This window comes from Mycteria americana, chromosome 3, assembly GCF_035582795.1.
Source record: "Mycteria americana isolate JAX WOST 10 ecotype Jacksonville Zoo and Gardens chromosome 3, USCA_MyAme_1.0, whole genome shotgun sequence".
Lineage (NCBI taxonomy): Eukaryota > Metazoa > Chordata > Aves > Ciconiiformes > Ciconiidae > Mycteria > Mycteria americana.
In genome coordinates, this window is record NC_134367.1 from 46,830,678 (window position 1) to 46,855,252 (window position 24,575).

Sequence of the window (24,575 nt, forward strand, 5' to 3'; positions counted from 1 at the left end):
AGGAAAGGAAAGGAAAGGAAAGGAAAGGAAAGGAAAGGAAAGGAAAGGAAAGGAAAGGAAAGGAAAGGAAAGGAAAGGAAAGGAAAGGAAAGGAAAGGAAAGGAGAAAGGAGAAAGGAGGAAAGGCAAAGAATGAAAGAAGAAATAAAGAGAGAAAGAGAGAAAGAAAGAAAGAAAGAAAGAGAGAAAGAGAGAAAGAAAGAGAGAAAGAAAGAGAAAGAGAGAAAGAGAGAGAGAAAGAGAGAAAGAAAGAGAAAGAGAGAAAGAAAGAGAGAAAGAGAGAAAGAGAGAAAGAGAGAAAGAGAGAAAAATAAAAGAGAAAAGACGTTCAGGCCGTGTTGCTCTCTCCGGCCGGGATTTCCACGTTTCGGGGTCTCAGCAAGCCTCCCCCGCCCTCAGCCCCCTCCCTCGCATCCCCATCCACTCGCGGCGGGGCCGTGGCGGCGGGCGCGGGCCGGAGCCCCGGGTCTGGGGGGGCAGGCTGGGGAGCCCGGGGCCGGGCCGGGCAGGGCGGGAGCCCCGGGCCGGCCCGTCCCGCAGCCTGGGGAAGGGCCGCCTCGGCGGGGCAAAGCCGCTTCGGGAAAAGGTCAGCCCGGGAGCCGCCGGCCGGGCTGTCCCGGCGGAGGATGGCCTGCTGAATGAACTTGCAGCATTTTGTTCAAGCCTCCGCTGCGGTGCTCGGCGGCAGAATGGGCCGGGCCCTGCATCCAGGCATTCATGCTGGTCTGAATGTGGTGTTGAACCTTCTCTGTGCCGCAGCGGCTTGATGGTCTGAATGGAGCTCCCTGGTGGGACATTGCTCTCTGCAACTGTGCCGCTTTGGATGGCTGTTGTTCCTTAACATTCATGCCTCATTATGGGGCAACCTGTTAAATCAGGGAGAACAGTGTGCCAAAGCGTTACTCAGGGGCACCGGCAGTTCAGCGGTGGGCATCAATAAGGGCCGCCGAGGAAAATAACTTTCGTCGCATCTCTGGGCAAAAGTGATCTGGCTTTAATGGTGCCTCTAGTAGCCCGGTTTAGGTATATAAAGAGCGATAGTGGAATGTTTTGATTGAGCCTAAACATTGTCTTTGAATAAAGCTGAAACCATGTAATTAATGTGTCTTTTTAATAAGGGACAATACGGTCGTTCAAGCTATTTAATTTCATTTAATTTTCCATCCCATTTGCTCCAAAGGCTGCTTTTACTTTTAACACCCGGCCTTTCATGCTGCATCTTGCTCCAGTGGGCACATTAGATCGGTTTCACCCTTCCTTTTTAGGGAAGGAAAAATAAAAGAAAATGTGGTTCCTTTCCTCTTTTGTGGACAATTTATTTCACTTGGGGAACTTCAACTTTGAGCCACAGGACAGAATAAAAATTGGAGAACTGGTGTGAATGCTTCCAGAGCAAGGGCTTTTCTTTTCTGAGTGGATGGGAACCAGCCACAATCGGCTATATTAATAAATAACTTTCCTCACAGTCGGCCTTTACATGGTCCTATTGATAAAATTGTTCGCGTGTCGTTCACGCTTTTTGACTCATTAAGGCCCGGGAGGGAGCGGCTCCCGAGGCGGAGCAGTAGGGTACCTTGGTCGCCTTGAAAGCCCTCTCCCTACCTCTGCGGCTCCCGGAATTTCGACCCGGTCTCATCCTCAAGTGGCCAGGCCAGAGGTTACAGGGACATGTTCATGGCTTAAATTTATTGCCCTCAACTTCTTGTTTATCCTTTTTTCCCCATTCAGGCCGCTGATCAAAGGGGTCATCTTCAGTTCCCCACATCCTCTCCCCCCACGCCTTCCTTCCCTGAAGTGAAAGAGAACCCCCCGGCTCCGGGGACGGTCCCTGCCATTGCACCCCGGAGAGGTGCCGTCGGTGGTCATCGATGCTGCTGGGGGCAGGAGCCACATTCACCTCGTATGTATCATTACTAAAAATGCATCCACGGCCCACGCGGGTTCAGTGCCGGCCAGCGGCCCCCGGAGCAGGCGGCGGCAGCGCCCCGTCCGCGTCCCGTCCCCGTCCCGTCCCGGTCCGGTCCTGTCCCGACCGGCCCGGAGAGCCCCGCTCTCCCCGCCCAGCGCCCGCGGGCAGCGCCGAGGGCGGAACGGGCGGTGCGGCCACAGCCCCTCGCTGCCCGCTGGTCTCAGCAGGGACGCTGACCTTGCGGGGACGCTGACCTTGCGGGGATGCTGACATTGCAGGGCTCGCCGCGACTGTGTGAGTAGACGCCGGTGCCTTGCGGAGGGCAGCCGGCTGGCAGCGGGCGCAAGCGGCGACCGGCGTGGGCAAATGTCACGGCGGCAGCAGCCCCGACGCGCCCGGCTGAGCTGTCCGTGCTCTCCTGGCGCGGTGCCGGGCAGGGAGAGGGGAAAGCGCGTCTTTGCCATTGCCGACCCGTGAGACGCGAACCGGGTCGAAATCCCTCTCGTCCCCCCTGCGCATCCCTGTGGCCCTTGCTCCCACGGTGCCACGCGTGACGGCGGCAAACAAATCCAGAGTAAAGCCCACACTATCGATCACATCGAAAGAGACGTGCCAAGGTTTATCCCGCAGAAAGCGGCGTTAGTTGAGAAGAGCCCGCTCAGTTACCTGGCACCTCTCGGCAGATACACCTCCGAGCGCAGCTTTTTGGGTTTTCTTTTGAGATTTATTAGGTCTGACTATTACAACAACGGCAGGGAAAAAAAACCAAAAACCAAAACCCTCCGTATCTGCAATTCTGAAAGCGATGGATAAAATCTGCATGTGCAACTTCTCCGCAGGAGAAAGGTTCAGAAATCTTCTTTTTGGAGAGTTACGAGGTATGGAGCAGAGAAAACCTGCTAGCGGGGAATTAGGCAGGACTGTAAAAGCGAAAGTGGGAAATTGAATTTGTTACTATGCTCTTTGGTCTGACACGCACATCTGGACTGTTGCATGTGCGTAAGAAAAAAGTCGCACACCTTTCCTTTTCAGCTCCTGGGAAATTCTTGGGACATTTACCCAGCCGGAATTATAAGGTGACTTAACCCTAGCGCCTCGTTGTACCTTAATTAAAATATTTATGCGAAGAGGAGGGCCATAGACGCACTTTGTTCGAGTGGCTTCGTTCTGGCTTTATTTACAGTCGCTTTTTGTAGGTTCCACCTCCGAAAGCAGCCTCGGTGCAAGCGATTTTGCGTGTGGGAGAGGAACCTGTGGACGTATTAAACGAGGAATCCAGCTGCACGCTGTTCGCTAGACATCTGTGTTATCTGCTGGCCGTGCCTCCCTGTTTCCTGGTGGCTGTATGTCTCTATTTCCTCCCGTCTCTACTCCTTAATCGCACCAACTACAGGCACAGCTTCCCCAGCCCTCGCAGATGCAGCGGTTTGTGTTTTACAGGGGCTACGGCGGCTCATATTTTGTGCTATTCATCCTCCTTAAGGATCAAAGCTCTTCTGAACAGATTACTGGCCTGAAACCAACCCACTGAAATGGTAATATGGTCGTTCTTTAAAAAAAAAAAAAAAGTGTAGGTATTTTCTGGTGTTTTCCCATCAAGTACCTGCCCAATTTCTGTATGGCACACGCCGGGAATCAATAGAAGTTAACAAGTCCTCAAAACATTCCCCATCTCTTTGTTTAATCTCCTTTACAATAAAGCCAAGGGAAGAGAATTAAAAATCTTTGAAGTATATTAAACCTCAAAAGGCTCAGCCAAGTAGACTTAAAATAGTCACTTATTTTCCAAAACTGGTTTGTCGAGGAACAATAAAAGGAAGTAAAATTTATGGAGAAATTATACAGTGGATTTGTCACTTAAAATATCGTAACTGTCTCGGGGACAATACCCCATGCTGAGGATTAATGGTCCCTCCAGACCTTTGATTCACCAGCGCCTTTTCTTTGCCCTTGACAAATTGGATTTTTAGGAATGGGAAGGTCGCCTGGCCCTTTGTCTGCCAGCCATTCACTCCGCCTGATTATGCAGGAGGGTTAGGGAAAGGCTCCATGTGACCCTCTTGGATGGGACTCCGCAGCTGCTCGAGGAGCCAAACTCTCTCACCGAACTCCGCGCCCCAGAGCATCCCCCTGCCAAGGGGTACCCCTCCTGCTCCCGTTGAAAAGCCGCCGTCCACACGCGGCCGCGTCACTCTGCGGGCGGAGATAGGCCGGTGCTCATCCTCCCGCCCGCCGCCCGCCGCTGTCACTCCGGCCCCCTTAAGTAGTTGGGGTTCCCGAGCGCTCGCACCCAGAGGCAGCGATGCAAACCAGCAGAGCGCCGGCCATCAGCGTGAGCGCGGAGAGCTGCATCCCGGCGGGGCTGCGGCTGGGTCCTGTGCCGGGCATCTTCAAACTGGGCAAGTACCTGTCAGACCGCAGGGAGCCAGGACCCAAAAAAAAGGTATTTTCCTACCGCCTCTCCTGCACCGCTGGACCTCGCTCTCTCGTTGACCCGCGGGAAGCCGGCTTGGGAGAAGAGGCTGCTCTTCCCCCCTCTCGCTTCGATCCTCCCTCCTTAGAGCGAGCCAGGAAAGGGAAGCGCTTCCAGAGCCTCCCGGGATGTCTCCTCGTGGCTTCGCCGGGAAAGCCTGCCCGCCCGTGCCCTCTCCCCCTCCTCACCGGCGCCGGGGCCCCGCTAGCCCGGCCGGCCTCCGCGGCGAGGCCAGGGGCCCCGGCGGCTCTCCCGGAGGAGCGGACGCGCCCCCGCCTCGGACACAGACGCGCTGCAAGCGCCGCCGCAGCCCCGTGCCCGGTGCCCGGTGCCGGAGGGCGCTGGTCCCGCCGCCCGGCCCCCGCCCCGCGAGGCTCCGCTCACTCGGGCATTGCCCCTTCCCCGGCAGGGCCAGGACGTGCCACGGCTGGCTCCTCGCCCCTGCAGCCCCGGCGAGACGGGGGCATGCGGCTTTCACAGCCCCCGGGTTTTGTCCGGGGAAGGAGCAGGGGGAGCGGCAGACGCACCGATTTATTTCTGCGTTTGGCCCGGGTTTATGTCGTGTGTGTCCCCCCCCCCCCCCCCGGCATATCCCTTTCCTCGGCCGCCGGTCCAGCGGGTCCTTTGGCTGGGGCCGGAGGGGAGCGCGGGGCGAGCGGGCCGGGGCTCCCCCGGGGGCGGCGGCGGGGCACGGGTTGCCGGTGTCGGGGCAGCCCATCGCCCGGCGGAGCACAGCTCGGCCTCCTCGCAAGCCAGCTCCTAGCCCCGGAGCCGCAAACAAGCCGCACAGCCGGAGCGGGAGGGGGTGACGGCCACCCGGCTACCGGCTCCGGGGTCAGTCGATGTCCGAGCCGGGAAGGAGCGAGGAGGAGGCGGTGAAGGTTACTCGCCCCGTCCATCGGGCTCTGCAGGGGGCTGCGGATGAGACCCCTCCTTCCACCCCCCGGGCAGCCGCGGCTCACGCGTTCCGCTCGGATTTTTAATGCCCTTTAATTGTTTTTAAACGCTCTGCCAGCCCACTCAAATTTATTTCTCATCTGGCTCCCTTGGTTTCTCGCCTTAGACTGCTTTGTTCCGATGACTTTTATTGCACGGTCATTCAGGGAACGGGCACTTCATTTTCTCTTTGTATGGGCAAGCAGATTATGAAGTATGGGGCTACAGAGACTTGGTAGCTAAGCAGCATCCTCTCCCCTTTCACCCTCCTCGTCTCCCGACAAGTCGTGTATGTCGCAATTGTTTTGCACGGACTCAGAGGCTGCACAAACCCTTCAAAAAAAAATAGCATCTTACCTGGGGGTTTAATACAGCGTTAAGCTAAATGCGGCAGCTGCTACCGAACAACGTGCGCTTGGGCCCGTGCGACCCAAGGGAAAAATCCCTTTTCCCCTCGCAGTGCTGCAGGTCCCCGCCGGGCCCGGGCTCTTCCCCCCTTACCCCCGCGGAGCAGCAAGCCCCTCCGGGGGGTTGCTGGCCTCCGGAGGCTTGCTGGCCTCCGGGCCAGCCGCAGCTCTCCCGAGGCACCTGCGAGTAGAGGAAGGTCCTACCCAAAGGCGGGTGAGGATGGAAGAGGCAAACCGGCGGCAAAACGCGATGCTCTCGCCGCTGCTTCCGAGCTGCGATGCCCAGACACCCGCCCGCTGTGTGAGAGCGGGCTCGCCGGGCAGGGCAGAGCGGGCAGGCAGGCAGGGGGACGGGAAAGCTTATTTTTGCTTTCTTTCTGTTTCGTCTGGCGTGGCAGTGACAGAGGTGCCGCCTGTCTTCCAGGTGCGGATGGTGAGAGGGGAGTTAGTGGATGAAGCCGGGAGCTCAGCTCTGGAGTGGATAGGGTTAATCCGGGCTGCCCGAAACTCCCAGGAGCAGACACTGGAGGCTGTTGCGGATCTGCCAGGAGGACAGGTACCCCACTCGCGGCTCCGGGCCGGCCTGGCACCGCTCTCCGCCACCTGCCTCCCCTCTCAAGCCTCCTGAAGAAGTTTCCTTTCTCACCCTCGCAGATTTTCTACCGGGCGCTGCGAGATGTCCAGCCGGGAGAGGAGCTCACCGTCTGGTACTCCAACCCCCTGGCGCAGTGGTTTGACATCCCCGTCACGGCCACCCCGACGCACGACGAGAAAGGTATACCGATGCGGGCGTTCATTTCAGAGCAACCAAATTAAATGACACAAAACAAACCCTCTCTAATTGACACCTTTGCTGGGAGCTCGAACCGCGGTAGGCAAACGTGGGCTCTCAGAAAAATTAACGCCAGCACAGCTGCAGGGACTCTTAACCTGCCACCCTTTAAACTAAGACTCCATCTGCTTATATTTAAAGGGTGATCTATTAACTGGGTAGCGTATGGAAAGGCCCCCGTGCCTCGAGTCGTTCCGTCATGGGCACAATTTAATGATCTCCTGAGAGGCAAATGGGATTTCTATGAAACAACGCTCGTGTTGTCATGCGAGACAGAAATTTGGCTTCCTGGGTTTTCAAAATAGCGCTTTCACCTTGCGTGTTCCTCGGTCAGAGCTTCCGAGCCTCTTTTCAGGTTATCTTAGGGACAGATTCACGTAGTCGAGGGTAGTGGGCAGTCCCTGTAAATTAGGATGTATCAGGTAAAAATTAAGTCGGCGTCAATTTACACTCAGATAAGGATATCCAAGGATATCGGGAAGGGGAAGACACCCGCCTGGGACCGCTTGTTTCAATCTGCAAGCTGATTCTTAGCTGGAATTACACCGATGTTAGCACAACCGATAAGGCGGCAGCACACTAAACGGGGGAACAGAAGAGGAAACCCCTCAGCGTTCATCCGTCGGGCTGCTCCGGCGGCAAGCTCGGGCTCCCGCTGATCCCTGGGCCCTCTCGCCGCTGCCCGGCCCGGCGGGGGGAGGGAGGCCGGGTCCGGCCGCTCCCCGGGGCGGCGGGGGCTCGGCGCGACCTGCGGCACCCGCTCCCCTCGGGCCGAGCCCGCTCAGCTGGCGGCGGGGGGACCCCACCTGCTCCTGCCCGGCGCAGAAGATCCTTCAGCCTGGAGGAGTCCCCGAGAAGGGAGCAAGGGCCCGATCCGGGGAGGGGCTGAGCCCTCCCCACCCCTCAAGGCTGACTACTCCGCAGGGTAATCGGGATCCGGCCTGGAGGGATGATTGCCGAAACGCCGGGCGCTGGCAGCTCACGTCCCATCCGACTGGTGCGATGCGCAAGAGCCCGAATACCTCCTTGCACTAAAACTATACCCGCAAAAGGAACTCTTGGTCACCTCTCTGTCCCCCTCACCAAGGGCAGTGAGGGAGTGGGTCTGCAGAGGGTCACCCCCTCCAAAAGCCCGGGGTCTGGCGAAGTTTCGGCTGCAGGAAGGAGGACACGGTGCCGGGTTCTGCCCCCCCAGCCCAGCAGCCCTTGCCTGTGGGTGGGTACCAGTGCTGCTCAGGGGAAATAAGGGCAAGACAGCCCAGGTCTGCGAGAGGCACCCAGCGTGTGGCATCTTCTTCGTCCCGTCGAAGCGAGGCTCGGTTGCAGACTGACCCTGCGGACCTGCTGTGTCTCCGGCCCCACAGTTTCCAGACTAATTAATACGGACTCAGAATAAGCGTAGCAGAATGCTGAAGCGCTCTTCTTTTAAGGATAGTACGCTGGGAAAAAAAAAAAAAACAAAAAACCAACAACAACCCAGGGCGGAAGAAATTCAGAGAATTTTTTTTAAAAACAAAGCAAAACAGAACTTTGGAAATCTTCTGTGTTTGACCCCATTTATTTGGGTTCACCGTGATGAGAAAGGGATGGTTTTCGTTTCTTTCTTTTTTTTTTTCTTTTTTTACTTTTTTTTTTTTCCCTGAGCAATGGTTGCTGGACTGGAGCTGAGCCGGGGAAAGCGCCGGGCCGGGCTCGGTGGCGCTCGGGAGACAGCCGGTCCCGCCGGTCCCGCCACGCTTTTGCTGAGGACAAGTGGGGCCAAACCGCGCCGCTGGAGAGACCCGCGAAGGCAGAGGAAGGCAGGAGGAGGGACCCCGCCGAGGTCTGTGGCCGTTCGGTCCGTACCGGTCCTTTACCCGTTTTCCAATGCACGGCGGTGGGATGGCGGCCGTGGTTCCGCCTCCCGCGGCCGCTGCCCCACCCGGGCCCGGGCACACACGCTCCCGCCTCCCTCCCTCCTCGACGGGGCGAACAGCCACATCCAACGACTTCGTAACGCTGCACAGCCTGGGACCGCCGCTACACGGCAAGCGAGGAAGGGCTGCGCACGACGGCAAGGACGCAGGCGACGAGACACACGCACCAGCGCCGGATCCTTCCACGCGAGTTCGCGCCCGAGTTTCCCGCGGAGAACGACGACTTCGTGTTTCACCCGCAGCGGCTGATCCCCGGCCCAAACGCTGCCTTAAAAGCCCTCTCGGGGGGCTGGTTGCGGACAGCGTGTCCGCCTCGTGACCCGCCGGCCCCCGGCTGCTGCAGGGCCGAAGCCCCCCCATCCCCGGCCGCTTGTGCCCCGTCTCACCCCCGTCGCCCCTCAGGGGACCCCCCTGAAAAGTGAGGAGCTGGCCCCAGGCCTGGAGGGGCCCCTCGTTTCTGTGTGGCACTGGGGCTCATCTTCGGCGTTTCGGTGCATTAACTCAGGAGTGCGGATCAGCTGGGGACGGGCGGGGTGGGCGGCAGCCCGGGGGAGCTCCGGGGGCTCCTGAAACGTCTTGTGGCTGTGTTGTAGTGACTGGGGTGAACGAGAGAGAGATGGAGACATGCAGGCAGAAAAAGAGAGAGAAGAAAGAGAGGAGAGAAGGGGAAAGGGAAGGGGAAGAGGAGGAGAGGGGGAGAGAGAGATAGAAAGAAAGAAAAGGAAGGAAGGAAGGGAAAGAGAGAGAGAAAGAGATAAGGAAAGAGAGAGAGAAAGAATATGAAGCTACCCAGACAGACAGGTTGCCCTCAGAGGCAGCGTTTCACCGTCGGGGCTGGGGGGATGCTCCTCCTTGGGAGGACGCTCCCGGCAAGCAGTGTCCGGAGCGGGAGAGCGAAGCCTGTGCCTCCGCGGTGCCGGGCAGCCGCCACAGCCGCGGCGAGCGAGGTCTGTTCCGCCTGAGAGAAGCCGAAACGTTTAGGGGACGGGGCACAAAGGGCATTGTCCTCTGAAAGGGAACGATTACATATGGCCCATACATATCGGATATTGTCTCGCCGCGTAATGAGGGGCTCACGATCATTAGATTGGCCTTTGTTCGGTGCAGCCGACTCCCTGACATACGCTACCTCCCCTGCAAACGCCAACAGATGGGCCCCCCGACAGACGACTCGCGGCAGCAGCTGCTCCCCCCCGGCGCCACGGCGGCCCGTCCGCGGGAGCGCAGCCCGCACCGCACCGCGCAGCGCCCGCACGGCACGGCACGGCGGGGCGGGCCGGGGCGGTGGGGGCGCGGGGAGGCGCGGGGATGCGGGGGGAGGCGCGGCCGCCGCTGACGGGCCCCTCCGCTTGCCTCCGCAGGGGAGGAGCGGTACATCTGCTGGTACTGCTGGAGGACCTTCAAGTACCCCAACAGCCTCAAGGCCCACGTCCACTTCCACTGCGCGCTGAGCCACGGCCGGCCCTTCCTCCACCACGACCACGGCCGGCCCGCAGCCGCCGCCTTCGGCCTCCCCCCCAAGGAGCCGCCGGCCGCCGCGCTGCGCGGCCACCCGCCGCCCGGCTGCGGCCCGCGGGAGGCCGTCAAGCGGGAGGCCGCCGCCGCCTCCCCGCCGCTCGGCAAGCCGGGGCCGCCCAAGCGGGCGGCGGGCAAGGAGGAGCAGGAGCGCGCCCTGGACATGAGCGTGGGGGCCGCCCGCGGGCCGGGGCCGCTGCTGGGGCCGGCGGGCGGCAACGGGCTGGCGCTCTGCCCCGGGGCGCGCTCGGCCTTCCGCCCCGCCGGGCCGCTGCGGGAGGAGGCGCGGGGCGCCGCCGCCCTCGGCTTCTCCAAGCTGCTGGGGGGGCTGAAGGCGGGACGCGCCGCCGCCGAGGCGCCGCCCAAGTGTGGGGCGCTGCCGGGCGAGGCCGCCCCCCCGGCGGCGGCGGCGGCGGCAGCGGCGGCGGCGGCGGCGGGGCTGGCGTGCGGCGGCGGGCTGCGCGCCTTCCCGCTGCTCTCGCCCCTGGAGGAGGCCTCGGCCTTCCGGCAGGTGGAGCGGGGGCTGCCCGCCGCCGCCGCGCTGCCGCCCGCCCGCTACCCGCCTCTGCCCGGCGGCGCGCTGGAGCGCTTCGCGCTGCCGCCCTTCGAGGGGCTGAAGGCGTACGCGGGGGAGTGCGGGCTGCCGGTGATGCCGCTCACCGTCTACAACGGGGAGCTGCTCTACGGCGCCGCGCCCTACTACCCGCTGAAGCTGCACCTCGGCGGCCTCCTCAAGTACCCCGAGTCGGTGTCGTACTTCGGGGGGCCGGCGGCGGGGCTGCACGCCGCCGAGCTGGGCTCGCTGGCCAGCATCGACCGGGAGATCGCCATGCACACGCAGCAGCTCTCCGAGCTGGCGGCCGAGAAGGGCCGCGGGCGGCTGGACGCGCTGCCGGCGGGGGCGGCGGGGGCGGCCGGCGGGAAGCCCAAGACCGGGCACCTCTGCCTCTACTGCGGGAAGCTGTACTCCCGCAAGTACGGGCTGAAGATCCACATGCGGACTCACACCGGCTACAAGCCGCTCAAGTGCAAGGTCTGCCTGCGGCCCTTCGGGGACCCCAGCAACCTCAACAAGCACATCCGCCTGCACGCCGAGGGCAACACGCCTTACCGCTGCGAGTACTGCGGCAAGGTGCTGGTGCGGCGCCGCGACCTGGAGCGGCACGTCAAGTCCCGGCACCCGGGGCAGAGCCTCGGCAAGGCGGCCGAGGACAAGAGTGACTCTGGCTACGCGCACCCCGAGCAGGAGCAAAAGACTGACAACGAGAGCGACGTGGACGTCTGCTTCACCGACGACCAGAGCGACCCGGAGAGCGGCAGCAGGAACCGCCCGCAGTGATGCGGGGGCCGGCCGGGGCGGGGCGGGGGCGGGGTGCGCGCTGCAGCCCCCCCTCCCACGGACTCCGAGCTCCCGGCCTCCCGGGGCGGTCCCACGGGAGGCCGTGTCGCGGGGGAGCGCCCGCCGGCGGCGGGGCGGCCGGGAGTGCGCGCCCGTCGCCGGCGTCCCCGGGCTCCCGCCGCGGCGTCGCCCCCGGCGCTGCAGCCGCCGGGCCGGGAGAGGGCCGGGAGGGGGAGAGCGAAACCCTGGCGGGCCCGGGATCCCACCGGGCGGGCGCGGCTTCCCCATGGGCGCCGTATTTCAGTGGCCATATATTTTTATTGTACCTTTGTGTCGAGGAAATTGTGCCTTTTGGAAACGAGTTTTTTCTACGTGCTCTCCCGTCACTTGTTCCAGCGGTCCGAGCCGTGGGGCTCAGCGGCGGTTCGGGGTCTGCAAGCGCCTCTGGCATCTGTACACTTTATTTGACACCTCAGATGTGCTTTCTCGGGTCCTAATAAAGCAATACCAACAGCTTTTTGGAAAGAAAGGAAAAAAAAAGGCAACAAAAAGCCACACTTGCCGCACTGAAGAGGTTCGCGTACGATAACAGGTGCACCATTTGATCAAGTTGCAATTATTTATAACAGATAATATTTGAGTAACAAATGTAAAATAAATATTGAAAAGCATGAATCTAAAAGCACGCACTATATAATTTTAAAAGAAATACACTCTCTGTTTGGTAGAATACAAATGTGGTGTATGTTTGTTTTCTAATGAATGATGTACAGTGGATACAGTATTTTGGTCTTGGTTCCAGTTTGTCATGCGATTTTTTTTTTAAAAATAAAGTTACTGACAAACTACTGTTTGTCTAGTTGTTCACTGAAGTGCTGTCAGCAGGATCTCGTGTTTCTCCATAACGCTTCTGACAATCGGGAGCTCGACCCAGATCCCGCAGTATTCAGCATCTTTGGCTCAAGCTCTAAAGAATTTGCCCCTAAATATTTCGTCTGGGGCAAATATTTCGTCTGCCGCTCAATATTTCGTATTTTCCTTCTCTGACTCAGCAAAACAGACCAGCAAACCCCACACCAAATCCAATCCGTTCTTCCCTATGCCTACGACTTCTGCAAAACAATTTTCTTTTGCACAGGGCCAGCGCAGAGATGTTAAAGGCTGAACATTGTTGCTCTGCTTTATCTGTTTGTGTTCTGTCTAACGTGCCCCTTTTGCAAACACTCCTCTTTAGAATCCTTGCTACTTTTATCTGAGGGAAAAAATCCCCTTATACTGTTGGTACGAAAAACCTGACACGCGTTCAGCTTAAAAAAGACTGCCAGAAAAATATCTGTTTCCCCTGGAAAATCCTCCAGGTGACCAGGCGAAGCGATGCGAGGCTGCCGACAAGTGACCCGCCGCTGTGAGGCTCTCCCCGCCCAGGTCCGAGCTGGAGCGTTCACCGGGAGTTTGCACTCGGGCAGGCAGAGGAGGCGGGAGGGAGCCCCGCTCTTTGATTTTGCCTGGCTCGCAACTCTGAAGCCGGTGGTAAATCTCTTCGACTGATGCGGATAGTTAGAAGGCTGTGAGGTGCCAGGATCGGGCCCTGTTTCAGTCCAGGACGTAAGTGATGCAATGTAAAATACAAACAAATCACTTCCAGCATCTGAAAGAATCTGAGATACAAAGCTGAAAGAATCTCAGATACAAAGCTGTTCCTCCGTTTGCTCATTTAAGGCTAAACGTGCTTGACAGTAATAGGAAATGAGAATTCAAATGCCAGGCTTGGGTTTCCTTTAAAGGTTTGATTTAGATTCAAAAAGCTGTAGGATTCAGGATTTTTTTTTTTTTTTGTCTGGGCTAGTGCACTAAATACCCACTTACTCGATTGGCTTTTGTCCCAGGACGCAAGTTGTGTTTCTGTCATGAAAGCAAATGGGAAAGGTCTGTCCTGCGGAGAGAGGGATCTTGTTCGTCTGTCGGTGGAGTCACGAATCCTGTTGTCCTTTATAGCACCGGCAGCGGGACCCGGAATTTAGCCGGCCGGTTCTTTATTTCAATATTTATCTGTTGCCTTCCCAAAGGAAGGCACCCACCATGGAGCTGCTGCCGGGGAGAGATGCATCCTGGACGCTGTGAGGTCGTGGGAAGGGGAGAATAATAATTCCCTTGTGATCCGGGAATTATTTACATGCCGGTGGAGTTTGTGTGTTTTAATAGAAGCGTCCTACCAAATCGTCATACTTGGCCTACCTTTACAAAAAAAGGTACTCCGGGCAGTCAATTTGTGTGAATTAACGGTCTGTAGATCTAAAGATTAATGTAGTCTTTGAGTTACGAAACAAAACACAAACCGAACTAAATGTAACCGACCGCAAGCAACCGAAGTCGAGAACAACGACAAAAAAAGAACGAAACATGTTTTGCCTTTTTTTTTTTTTTTTTAACTGCTATGCAGCGACTAAATCGAAATACAGAACACAGGAGGAGACACGGGGGGAAATTCTGCCACGTTTCATTTTCAGGCCCCATCCCTGCGACGGGGGACGAGGGAGGACGAGCGGAGACGCGCCCTCCAGCACCGAGTCTCCCGGCTCCCCGTGCGAGGGCAGCGGGCGAGCTCCGGCCACCCGCCCGGGGTGCGCACCGGCGCGGCTCCGGCGCCGCTGCACAAGCCCGGCGGAGCTCTCCCGCCGGCGCTGCCCGGCCCGAGCTGCCGGCCGCGCTGTCCGCCGCCCCGGGCGGCTCTGCCGGGCCCAGCGGAGCCGGGCAGGCGGGAGCACGGCGCGGCTCCGGCGCGGGGCCGCCGCGCCCGGGTGCGGCTTCCCATCTGTCTGCTGTGCCATGCCCTGCCACAGCCCTCGCGTGAGAAAAGCTGGCGGCTTACTATTATTTTTTAATTTTCTCGTGTTTTTAAATTCTATTCTATTCTATTCTATTCTATTCTATTCTATTCTATTCTAGTTTTATTCGATTTTGTTTTATTTTGTTTTATTGGCCCGCTCGGGCCAGGGATGAGGCGACAATATTCTCCCGAAACCTCCGTGATTTGGGCAGCGCCGGAAGCCCGGGCTGCAGCCGGGACCACGGAAAGAAGCAGCTCGGGGGAAAAGCAGGCGCGGATCAGCAGCCGCCGCCCCGGGGCTCCGGCACGCCCCTCGCAGCGCGCCGCCGGGCGCGGGGCGGAGCTGAGGGCTCGCCCTTTGCCGGGCCGCGGGCCCCGGGCGGGCGGTGGCCCCGGGGCGGCGGGTCCCAGGCGCCGCCAGCCGCCCCCGCGCCCTCCCGCAGCACCGGCCCAGGCCGGCGGCGCGGACGCTGATTGGCTGAGCTCTCCCGTGGCCCGCGCCCCTATTGGCCAGGCCGCGGTGCGTGCCGCCGCCTTGCGGTTGCCGGCGGGGCCGGGGCGGTGCGGGAGGCAGCGAGGCGGTGTGGAGGCACCGGCGGGCGGGGCGCGGGGGAAGGCCGAGGAGCACCCTCCCGTGGGCTCGGCGGGTTTGCCTGTGACCTGGTGGATTGCAGCTCGTGGGGTCGTTAAACCACACGCCCATCATGGCGGTTCCTCCTTCCTTCGGTTTCCCTGGAGGCAAATTGGGGTCTGAAAGGAGATGAAAAACCTGCAGGTCGTAGGGTGCGTGCTGAGCGGATTGCAGCCCCCGCCTCGGCACAGCATGCTCTGGATTTTGCGTTCTTAGCATCTCTAGGTCTGCCATTGCTGCTGGCTGGCTGGCTGCCCATAGTGACTACCGTTTGCAACTGGGAAAAAAAAAGAACAACAACTGGTTTTAGTTTCTGAATTTGTAATTATGGATAGCTGCAGTAAAGCAAGTATATCCTTTGCGTTTTATAATATGGAGAAAATAACTAACCACATTTACAGGAAAAAAGAGCTTTCCAGATGAGCAAAGCATACTGTTTTATCCATGCAAAGTGGAAAGCATAGGCAGAAAGAACGGTGGTGAGGCTGAAGAAAAATTATCTCCTTTAAATATCACTCATTGAGAGGTTTGTTTGCTCAAGGGCCATGGAGATTAAATGAGAAGATTTCCCTATTTTTACTTTCTGTGGGAGAACCCACGTTTTCTGAGTAAAGTTTAATGGAGAATAACGAAAAGCTGCATTTTGCAAGTGAAGAATGGAACATTATTTGCTTGCGGGAAGTCAAGAGCAAAGAAGAATACATACACTGGGATGGCTTTTGGACATTATTAGAAACTAGTCTAAACATTTTGGAAACTGGTCTTTCAGTTTCCAAAAATGCATGCTCAGCCTCAGGTATTCTTGTAAAAACAATTGATTTGAGTAACCTCTCATTTTTTAAATCTGAGAAACAGTGGTGGTGATTTTTGACTTGCCCTATGTTCGCTTGTTCATAGAAACAGCATCAAGAAGTCTGGGTGCATCTGGCAGGAGGTGCAAAGCATTGCCAAGAAGCGGATTGTAAGGATCTTGGGGGTAGTCTTGGTTTCCGACCAATCTTGATTTCGGTATGAAACGCGGCCATATATCTCATTAGTTAATGCTGTAATTACTGTTGTGTCCATAGTCCGAGGATGCACATGGGACATCAATGGCACCGTGAATGACTAAGCTGTAGGGCAGGGTCTTACAGACCAGGGATCTAGGTCTCACTCCTCTAAACTTCCTGAATGGGCTTAAACACAAGACTAGAGTCTACAGCTTTAAACAACTCATCAAATTACCTGATTTTGCAAAGGTGTTGAATACCTGCTCTTCCCAGTGAAACTCGTGGGACTGATTTAAAATTTGCCAAGTTCTTTCACATATAGGTGAGATAGATGTGGTGTGCTGTAATGCAAATGAATTTAGGTTTTGGACTGGTTGCTAGTACAAGACTCAGGGAGGACTCGATCACTTCTGAGCAAGGCAGTGGCTCTATATACTTAAAGGGATATAGTTGCAAAGCTTTTCGCATTAAGCTCATATTTTAAATTCACACATGCACAGATGTGATCTGATCAGAAAGCTCTGCTACAGGTATGAAAATGTGCATGTTCTTAAGGGTCCTTTTCTCAGGCCACACCTCTGATGTGGCAAAGAAACTAGTTATTGATTCAGAAAAGCCTATGAATTCATTTGGGGGCATTCAGGCCGAAAATATTTCTAGGGAACCGTTTTTCTATTTTCACTAAAAGTTACGTGCTTGGAAGTACATTTTGAAATAGTTGCTATATTTGTAAGCTGTATTTTCAACACAAAAAAGAATCCCCAGACCTGCACTTGATGAAATGAGCAGCAAGCCTTGGATTCAAACTTCCTATGTGACAAGGAGACATGGGGATGGGAGAAAGTCTAACTGCGCTTGGCTTCAGGTCAGGGAATGGTGAAGGTCAAGGATTGTTTTTGATCTTTTTGTTTCCCTCAAAACTGCCTGAAAAGAATGATTTTAAACTTGACTGTGAGCAGTTACTTTCTGAGTTATCACCTGAAGGTAAAGAGCAACATGCCAAGGTCGGGTTCAAGCTCACTGGAGTTCATTGGACCATAGCAGATAAAATCTAGGAGCAACAAAATGCTTTCAGGTATATTCCAAGTCAATCCAATGAAGAATGATTCCCTACAGCATGTCGGATGTCATAAGCTTGTATTTTACAAGAAACAGGAGAAAGAAGTTTCTTAGCAACTGAAAAAAACCATAACCATAGCTGAAGAAATGGATCACTAGATGTGAGATGTACATTTAGCTACCTTTAGAGCCCATATTCTGAAATATTATGGAAAACTATGAGCAGAGTTCACAAGGTTTTTCTGTAGACTTGCAGCTGGGTGTGGTTTTTTGGTATTTAATGTTTCATAATTTTTTATCTGTTCTGCTCTGGAATGTATTATCCTGTTTCAAGGATAATGGAAGGGCTTGGGTTTGTATTCTTTTTTAGAAATTGTAGACTGCTTGCTCCTGAGGAGAGTGGTTTGGTACCAGGTAATTTGGAGTCCCACTCTGAAATGGAGAAAACGTGATTTACAAAAACAACATCAATAAACTGAGGTTCAGAGTGCTGAGGAATAATTCGTAGCTTTTTTGCTGTTTAGCCTCATTGCAGGTGAGTAAACAGTTGCATGGGGAAAACATGAGGAAGAATGGGCAGTGGTGAAGCCTTTATACTTTGTAGTTTGTAAAACCTGCTGGTGGGTCACTTTTCCATTTTCCAGTACTCTAAACTATGCAGTAGCTTGCCAAAAGAAATTCTCGAAAAAGCAGAGAGTGTATTTTTTTAGTATATTTATTGAAAAATCAAAGAGGCTGGATACTCTGGGGTTTTCAGAGGTACTTCACCAAAGATCCTGCTAGCCACAGCACAGGGCTGAAGCATCCTGTTGAGAATGCACAATTGCAGCTAAGCAGCAACTTAAAATTGTGTCCAAATAGCTATGCGTCTGATGGTTGGCCTACATTTTGTGCTTTTTATCTGTTGAGAGAACCCCTCCTTGTAGAAATAAGCAAAATAGACATTTTTTGATTGAAACAAAGGACTCTGGGGACCATCTTCAGCCTCTGGTCTGAGTTCAGGCAGGATTCTGGTTGGGGCATGCAGCACCCGGTGGCCCACAGTGATAGTTGCCTTTGGGTCAGCACCCATAAGGAAAACTACTTCAGCTTTGCACAGACCAGAATTCACTGCATCACTACACGGAAATTTTGTGGGCTGTTTTTCTTTTTTTCCTTTCTGTTTTTAAAGCAGAAACTTAATTTAACATCCCTTTGGTTTGTATTGCTGACAGCCAGCTTGCTAAGAATAGTGCCTTTTGGACAAAGCAGAGGGAGGAAGCAAAATGATTTTTCAATGCTTTAGTGTGAGAGACTTAAGAAACTGTAAACTGTATATTAAATGATTTCAGTGGTTCCGTAACAGATTGTATGTTAAAGTCAAATGAGGCAGCTTAGCTATTCAAGAAATGAAGAAAAGTTAAGTTACTGGATGAATTAATTTTAGTGTCATATGGGGCAACAAAGTTGCTTAAGCTTAATTTTTTGAGGCAGCCTGTATTAATTTTACAATATGCCTCTATGCCACAACCTTCCAAAAACTTTAAAAAGAGATAGAGACACTTAGAATTTCAGGAATATATATATATTTAATTCAGTAATAAATAGGAAGAAATGTATAACTTTTGCTCCTGAATGAAATTTGTTGGGAATGATATCTCATGCTTTTGTCAGAGCTAATGAAAAAAATGACCCATTGTAAGGTTATATATAAAACAGTTGAAAAATATAATTAGCACATTAAAACACTATGTGATGATATAGAGAATGATTTGTCTGAATTATTAAATCCAATGTTTATCTTAAATTAGAAGAATTTATCTATAAAACATAACCCTTATCTCTGATTATATGCATCTCTTCCACAAAGGTCTGATTCACCACACTTCAAACAAAACCTTCCTGCTTCTTGCTCTCAGCTTAGTGTTTTGGAAATAAATGAATTTTAATGCAGTGCAGAAACTAATAGTAAATGAGAATCCATAGTTAGAAGGGTTTCCTCAAATGGTTCTTTTCAAATGCTCGTTATGTTTAAAGTCAAGCTACACATTTGTAAAAACAGGAATACGTTTTACCAATTAAGATGTATTGTGTAAGAAAAGGAACAGATCCTTTTTTGCTTTTAAAATGCCTTCCTCTTTTACGCAGCAGATGGTGCTAGATTGTGAATATATGTCAATTTGATTTATTTATAGTCTGAAGAATATACGGTGAAAGACATGGCATGTACAATGTTCAAATAGACTACATAGCAAAGTGATCTTTATAAACTCATTTGTTTTGGCACAGTCTTCTGTGGTGTGCATGCTTTTCCTGATGGCTCCTCTGCACCCTTCCAAGACTTTCAGAATTGCTTCTATCTATCGTGCTTACGAAAGATGCCAAAACTAAGAAGGAATTGAATGACAGAATTACGGTCAGTTCTAAAGGTAGCTTTTGTCTAAATAATATTTATAGCAGAGGTAATAGGAGTTTACACAAAATTCATTTATCTTTTGTACTAGAGCCTCGGTCAACAGCAACCCAAAAGCGTGGTAATTTTCCTGGTCCAAGTCTGTGTGTCAACGCTGCTGGACTTAGCTTTGGCAGGTACAGCCATGCTACTAAAAAGACAAGCCAGACTCCAGCTGCCTACAAATCCCATCTACCCTTTTGGCATGTGACAGGGCCCTTTCCAGAGTGGACTCTGGAGTGAATTTGTGTGCCATATGCTGGCTGTATGATGCATTTCCAAGAAAAAGAGGTATTTGGGCATCCACAGAAAGGTGCACGTTTAGACCTGCACTCAGACTGCCTCTCAATAGGTCTTTGGGCTCACCTAAAGTGCCTGTTTGCAGCCTGGCATCTAGAGTTGCTAGAGGTAAAAGAGCTGCAGAAGTGACCACACACAACTATCAAAGCATAGGATGCCACACGGCTTCTAACGTTATCCTGCCCTTGTGCTCTCCTGCCCACATCCAGCATGAGACGTTGGAGTACAGTCAGCTCTAGTCACATCACCTGTATCTCAGCATAATTGGATTTGTTGGCTGAAGCATTACTCAAGGAGCTCGTGTCTGACTCTTGAGGAATTACAATGGACACTTGGTGCGTAACTTTGTGGGGCTCTCTTGAAAATTCCAGATGCAATACTTTGCAAAATAGGCGGATTTGTCCCTTTATGGTAAGAACCTTTGTTAGAGTCTGCTAGCTTAGATCCTGGAAAGACACTTCTGCTTTTAGGGAGGCATAAGATCAAGAGAGATGCAAAGCTATAGCTCATTTGCCTTATCCAAGACCTAGAGGATGAAAGAGGCAGTGTTGGCACAGCCTTTCCAGAGGCCTTTTCTGGAATGGAGAAATACCCTTTTGGGATCCTTTGTCGGGTGCTGATTAGATACTCAACAGAGAAAAAAGCCTGCACAAACACTGAGGAAAACTAGGATATATTTGCAGAGACGTTCTCAAATATCACCCCAGAAGGCATGTCCTGCGATCAGTGCTGTTTTCTGGTGGTCAGTGCATTGGTAAGTATGAAGAACTAAGTTAGTGGATTAGTAAAGCAGAGACTAGTGGGGTTTCCAAAAGAGTGACAGAATTGTTTAATCCTGTCGAAGAATCCTGGTTACTAAAGCAACTGCAGGAAGTTTAATCATGGAACCACAGTGAATGTCAGTATATCCAGGTGTTGCTGAAATTCCTCAGAAGTGAGGCCTCGATCACAATAATGGCATAATTATTTAGTGACTCCTCAGATGGGGAAAACAATATGAAGAACAGTCCTGAGTCTTGGATCGCCTGAGTCATTCTCTTAGAAAGACAATTAAAGTGTTACCCAAATTCATATCTTATTAAGGCTTTTAAATATCATTCCTTCAGTGTGAATGTTTATGGAGAAATCTCTTGTATTTTAGCTTACCACATACAGTTCAGACTCCTTGTTCTTTCCTTCATGGTCTTGTGCAAATTAGCTCCCATCTGTCTGTCTTTTCCCATCTTCTAGCCCATTTCTTGCCTGCCTTGCCTGGCTCAAGCTGCCCCCTTTTCCTATTCCCCACCTCTGATTTCTTTTCTGCCAATCTTTTTTTTTTTTTAATTTTGCAAGTTGCTAGTTAAAAGCCTTACGGGACCACAAGTGTCTTGTTTTCCCTAGTGGAGAAGATTAAAGTGTAAAAAGGAAGAAATCATACAGGAATAATGTGCCAGTTCTTGTGCTCTGTATGGACCTTGCCCGAATAATGAGAATGAACTATATATAAAGTAACAACTCCTTACTTGGTAAAATAAAAAATGCTCAACTGTGCAACATACTCATGTTGGACTATATTATATTGTTAATAATGGAAATGCATCTTACTCCCTGCTAGACCAAGTCCTTGTCAGGGGCTTGGCCTCTGGGGACAGGGAAGGTGTCACAGAAACTGAATCAAGCAGAAGAAAACAAAAGTTATGAGAACAAAGGTAAGCAGTAATGATGTTGAGCTTAAGCTAGGTGGTGGAGATGTTGCAGAGGAGTTACAGCACCATTTGATTAGACGCTGGATGTCATACATGAAAGATTTCTTAAATCCTAAATAGAATCACTGATATCTTACTTCAGTGCTCTTTAGCAGAGTTAGCTCTTCTGAGCTCTCAACCTGAGTTAGTTCTTTAGTAGAGATTAACTTGAGTTGTAGCTCTTTAGTAGAGTTTAAGTTGAGTTAGCTCTTCGGTAGAGTTAGGTCTTTCAAAGAAGCCAAGCCAGTCTGTAGTCCTCACTTGAGTTATTGGGTCAAGTTTTAAGTCCTGAGAGGCAGGATATATTAATTTGGGTCCTTTGTATTGCTAATACACAGATAGACCTTCTTAACCAAAGTCAGCTTGCACTTGCCCCCTTTCATCTATTTCCAAACCATTTTTTAAACCATCTTGTTCATGTCAGATGATCTCTTTCTACATTTTATATTGCAAAACGTTCCAGAATGTCCGATGGCAGCAGCATCAAGCATTTTGCTCTGGCCTTGGATAGGATTGAGTAGGGACCCATATTGGACTCTCCAGCTTTTCTAAACATTGTTCAAACAATTTTAACAGTTTCTACAAAATTGTTATATACCCACAAGAATTTCACTGCAAACGTGACTGCAATAACCACTTTTTTTGTCATAACACTGTTTTTGTCAGATGCCTTAAAAGTTAGCCTACTCAGGAAGATGTCTTAAGTGTGCACAATAATGAAGATTTTTATGCTTGAATGATTCATTTTCAGTTCTGCCCTTCTGCAGCTCCAAGCTTTGCTTTATGCCCATTCCTGCTCCTCCCTGTAAGAGATGCCCATTCTTCTTTGTAGGTTCAGTTAGAAAAAACAGCCCTAGGATCTTAGGAAAAGTTTGAGGAAAATGATTTTTTCAGGGTTTTTGTGTAAGAGGGCAGCTTGAATGAGGTTGTTCTAACAGTTTTTTTTTTTTTTTCCTGGCTGCCTAGGCAATTAGTGCTCAGTTTTAATGGCTCAGAAGGAGAGATCTAGGTTTTGTGGGATCTGTTTCCTTTGGGAGACATCTCCGGACATTGCTGTCTTTCCCCGAGTCTTCTGCTCTCAGCTCAGGGGATTAAGCCTGACTCTGTCTGTAAGTGGCCGACTTCAGGGTGTTTGAAACTGAGAGGCAGATCACTCTCTATGAAATGAGTTAGATAATGATGGGGTATTAAGGGGGTGTTAAGAGGGCCTGCTCTTTGTGCATGATCTCTTTGAGCAGGAATTATGGTATCAGACTGCAGTAGAGGTTTCTGGCAAAAATAAAATATATGTCTTATTTGTTGACATATGTCTTGTGTCTTGAATCAGTGCCCTGGGGAAGGACCTTAGCTTCAGGATTCAACCGAACTTACACTAATCAGAGGAGGCCCCTGATTCCCCACCAGCCTTGGCCATGTCCCTGGGTAACAGCGAGCGCTACTGATGCTGAGCCAGGCTCACGGGCTCCCTCCGAGGAGAGGGAGCCCAGGCTTGAGGACACATGCTGGGGAGATAACAAATGAACACCATGAGATGTGACAGTGTGCTGCATCCCTGCCGGAGCCTCCTGCATTGGGATGAGCCGGTCCTACAGAGCAGACGTTCACTGCTCTGTATATCTTGTCAATAATTCAAAGCATGGGAAGAGCACAGGAAAGCCCACTGAACTGTCCTGTTTCCAATGGTCCTCTTTCCCAGCCCCTGGTTTATAATGAAAAGTAATGACATGTCTGTTATAAAGGCTGTGAAGGATGCACATGGTACAGCAGTGACTATGGAAAGCCTGGGAGAAGGAGGCTTGCCAAGTGTGCAGTAAGACCTCATAGGACAGGTGAGACATGTTTGGGACAGCATGGATGTGACTGGGAGCCTCCAAAAGTGCCATGCAGTGTGGGTGGAGAAGGATGATTTAGTCCTGGATGCGCTCACAGGGACAGTTCAAATTAACAACCTCATAACAATATTAAAGTGACCAACAGGATTTAGCAGCCAGTATACTTTCAGCCTGCACGTAAGCGCTCCATTTCCCAAAACTCTTAAAAATGTTATCTTTTTGAGATTTTATTTTACCTTACCACAGTAAGGAGTGATTTCTTGACTTCTCCATTACCTCAGTTTTATCTGTCTGTGTTCAACATAACTTAGTCATGTTTACACAGACTTTCACCTTAATGTCAGATACTGTCTTAATTTGTTTACCAGATACCTAGTTTTGCAGTTTATGGACTCCTCAAGGTAACTTTTTCTCTCCCTTTGCCTTTCAATTCCCTGTACCAGTATTTATATTCCCTTTAAAACTTACAGTCTGGTTCTGCAGCCTTTAGAAATCTACCTGACGATCATCTAACAGTTACTTTTTCAATTTTGTGTTTCTGATCCTTATTATAAGCGGATTTTGAGTTAATGTTGCCACAGGCATTATAATACTGCCTGTCTGACTCAACAATCTCAGGTGTGTTAAATGATAAAAAGAAATCACCAGTTTGAGATTTTTTAAAAAATAAAATAATGTCTTTTAGAAGTATCTTTTTTCAAGGATCTCATATTCTTCGAGTTTCTTTAGCACAATCTAATAACTGCATTCTTTCCCCACTGCATTGTAGGCTATTTAAAGTCTAGCATCTCTGAGCAAACAATAGAAAAATATTAGAAAAAACCCTAACCTTTCGAACACTGCTAAGTCTGCACGATCAGCTGTTCTTTTCTTGTTATTCACCTCTGTCTGCCTTTTTTCTTCCAGATTTAATCCTCTGGCTTTACTTTCACTCCTGCAACCAGGAAATGTTCTTTGGTAGTCAGAAAGGAGCGCTGTAAGCCAGAGCTCATAATTATCGGGCGGGCTCACCCAGAGCAGCAGACTGCCGAGGCTGACGTGAGGGGCTCCCACGCTCGGAGTAGCGGGTGCTGGGCTGTGGGAAGCTGGGCTGGCACAGTAGCTCAGTGCTGAATGTGGGAAATGACCCTCCCAGCAGCAGCATTCACTGCCCTCATCTCTCCTGTCCTCGTTCTGTCCAACAGGAGAAGCAAGCTTGATCCGTCATGGCGGTTCCCTGGCTGTCCCATCCCAGCTCCTTTCCGTAGCAGGAAGAACCTAGCCCTGGGTCCTGTTCTTGGTGGGGAGCAATTCAGCTGTTTTTGCTATAACTAATCATGGGATCATTCAGGAGGCCATCGAGCCCAGTCTCCTGCTCACAGCAGGGTCAATGCAGGGTCATTCAGGCCAGGTTGCTCAGGGCTTGGGAGACTTGGGAAATGCAGTGGAGGCGTGGCTGATCATAGTTTAAAAATGA

The 24,575-nt window shown here is 52.3% G+C and overlaps 1 protein-coding gene across 1 annotated transcript; it reads left to right on the top strand.

Annotated features, from left to right (window-relative positions):
• Positions 1 to 4,210: 4,210 nt before the first annotated feature.
• Positions 4,211 to 11,326, top strand: PRDM13 (PR/SET domain 13). Its single transcript, XM_075497157.1, has 4 exons — positions 4,211 to 4,351; positions 6,149 to 6,280; positions 6,379 to 6,499; positions 9,834 to 11,326. Exons 1-4 carry the CDS (start codon positions 4,211 to 4,213, stop codon positions 11,324 to 11,326), a joined length of 1,887 nt encoding a protein of 628 aa, XP_075353272.1.
• The last annotated feature ends 13,249 nt before the right edge of the window (positions 11,327 to 24,575 follow it).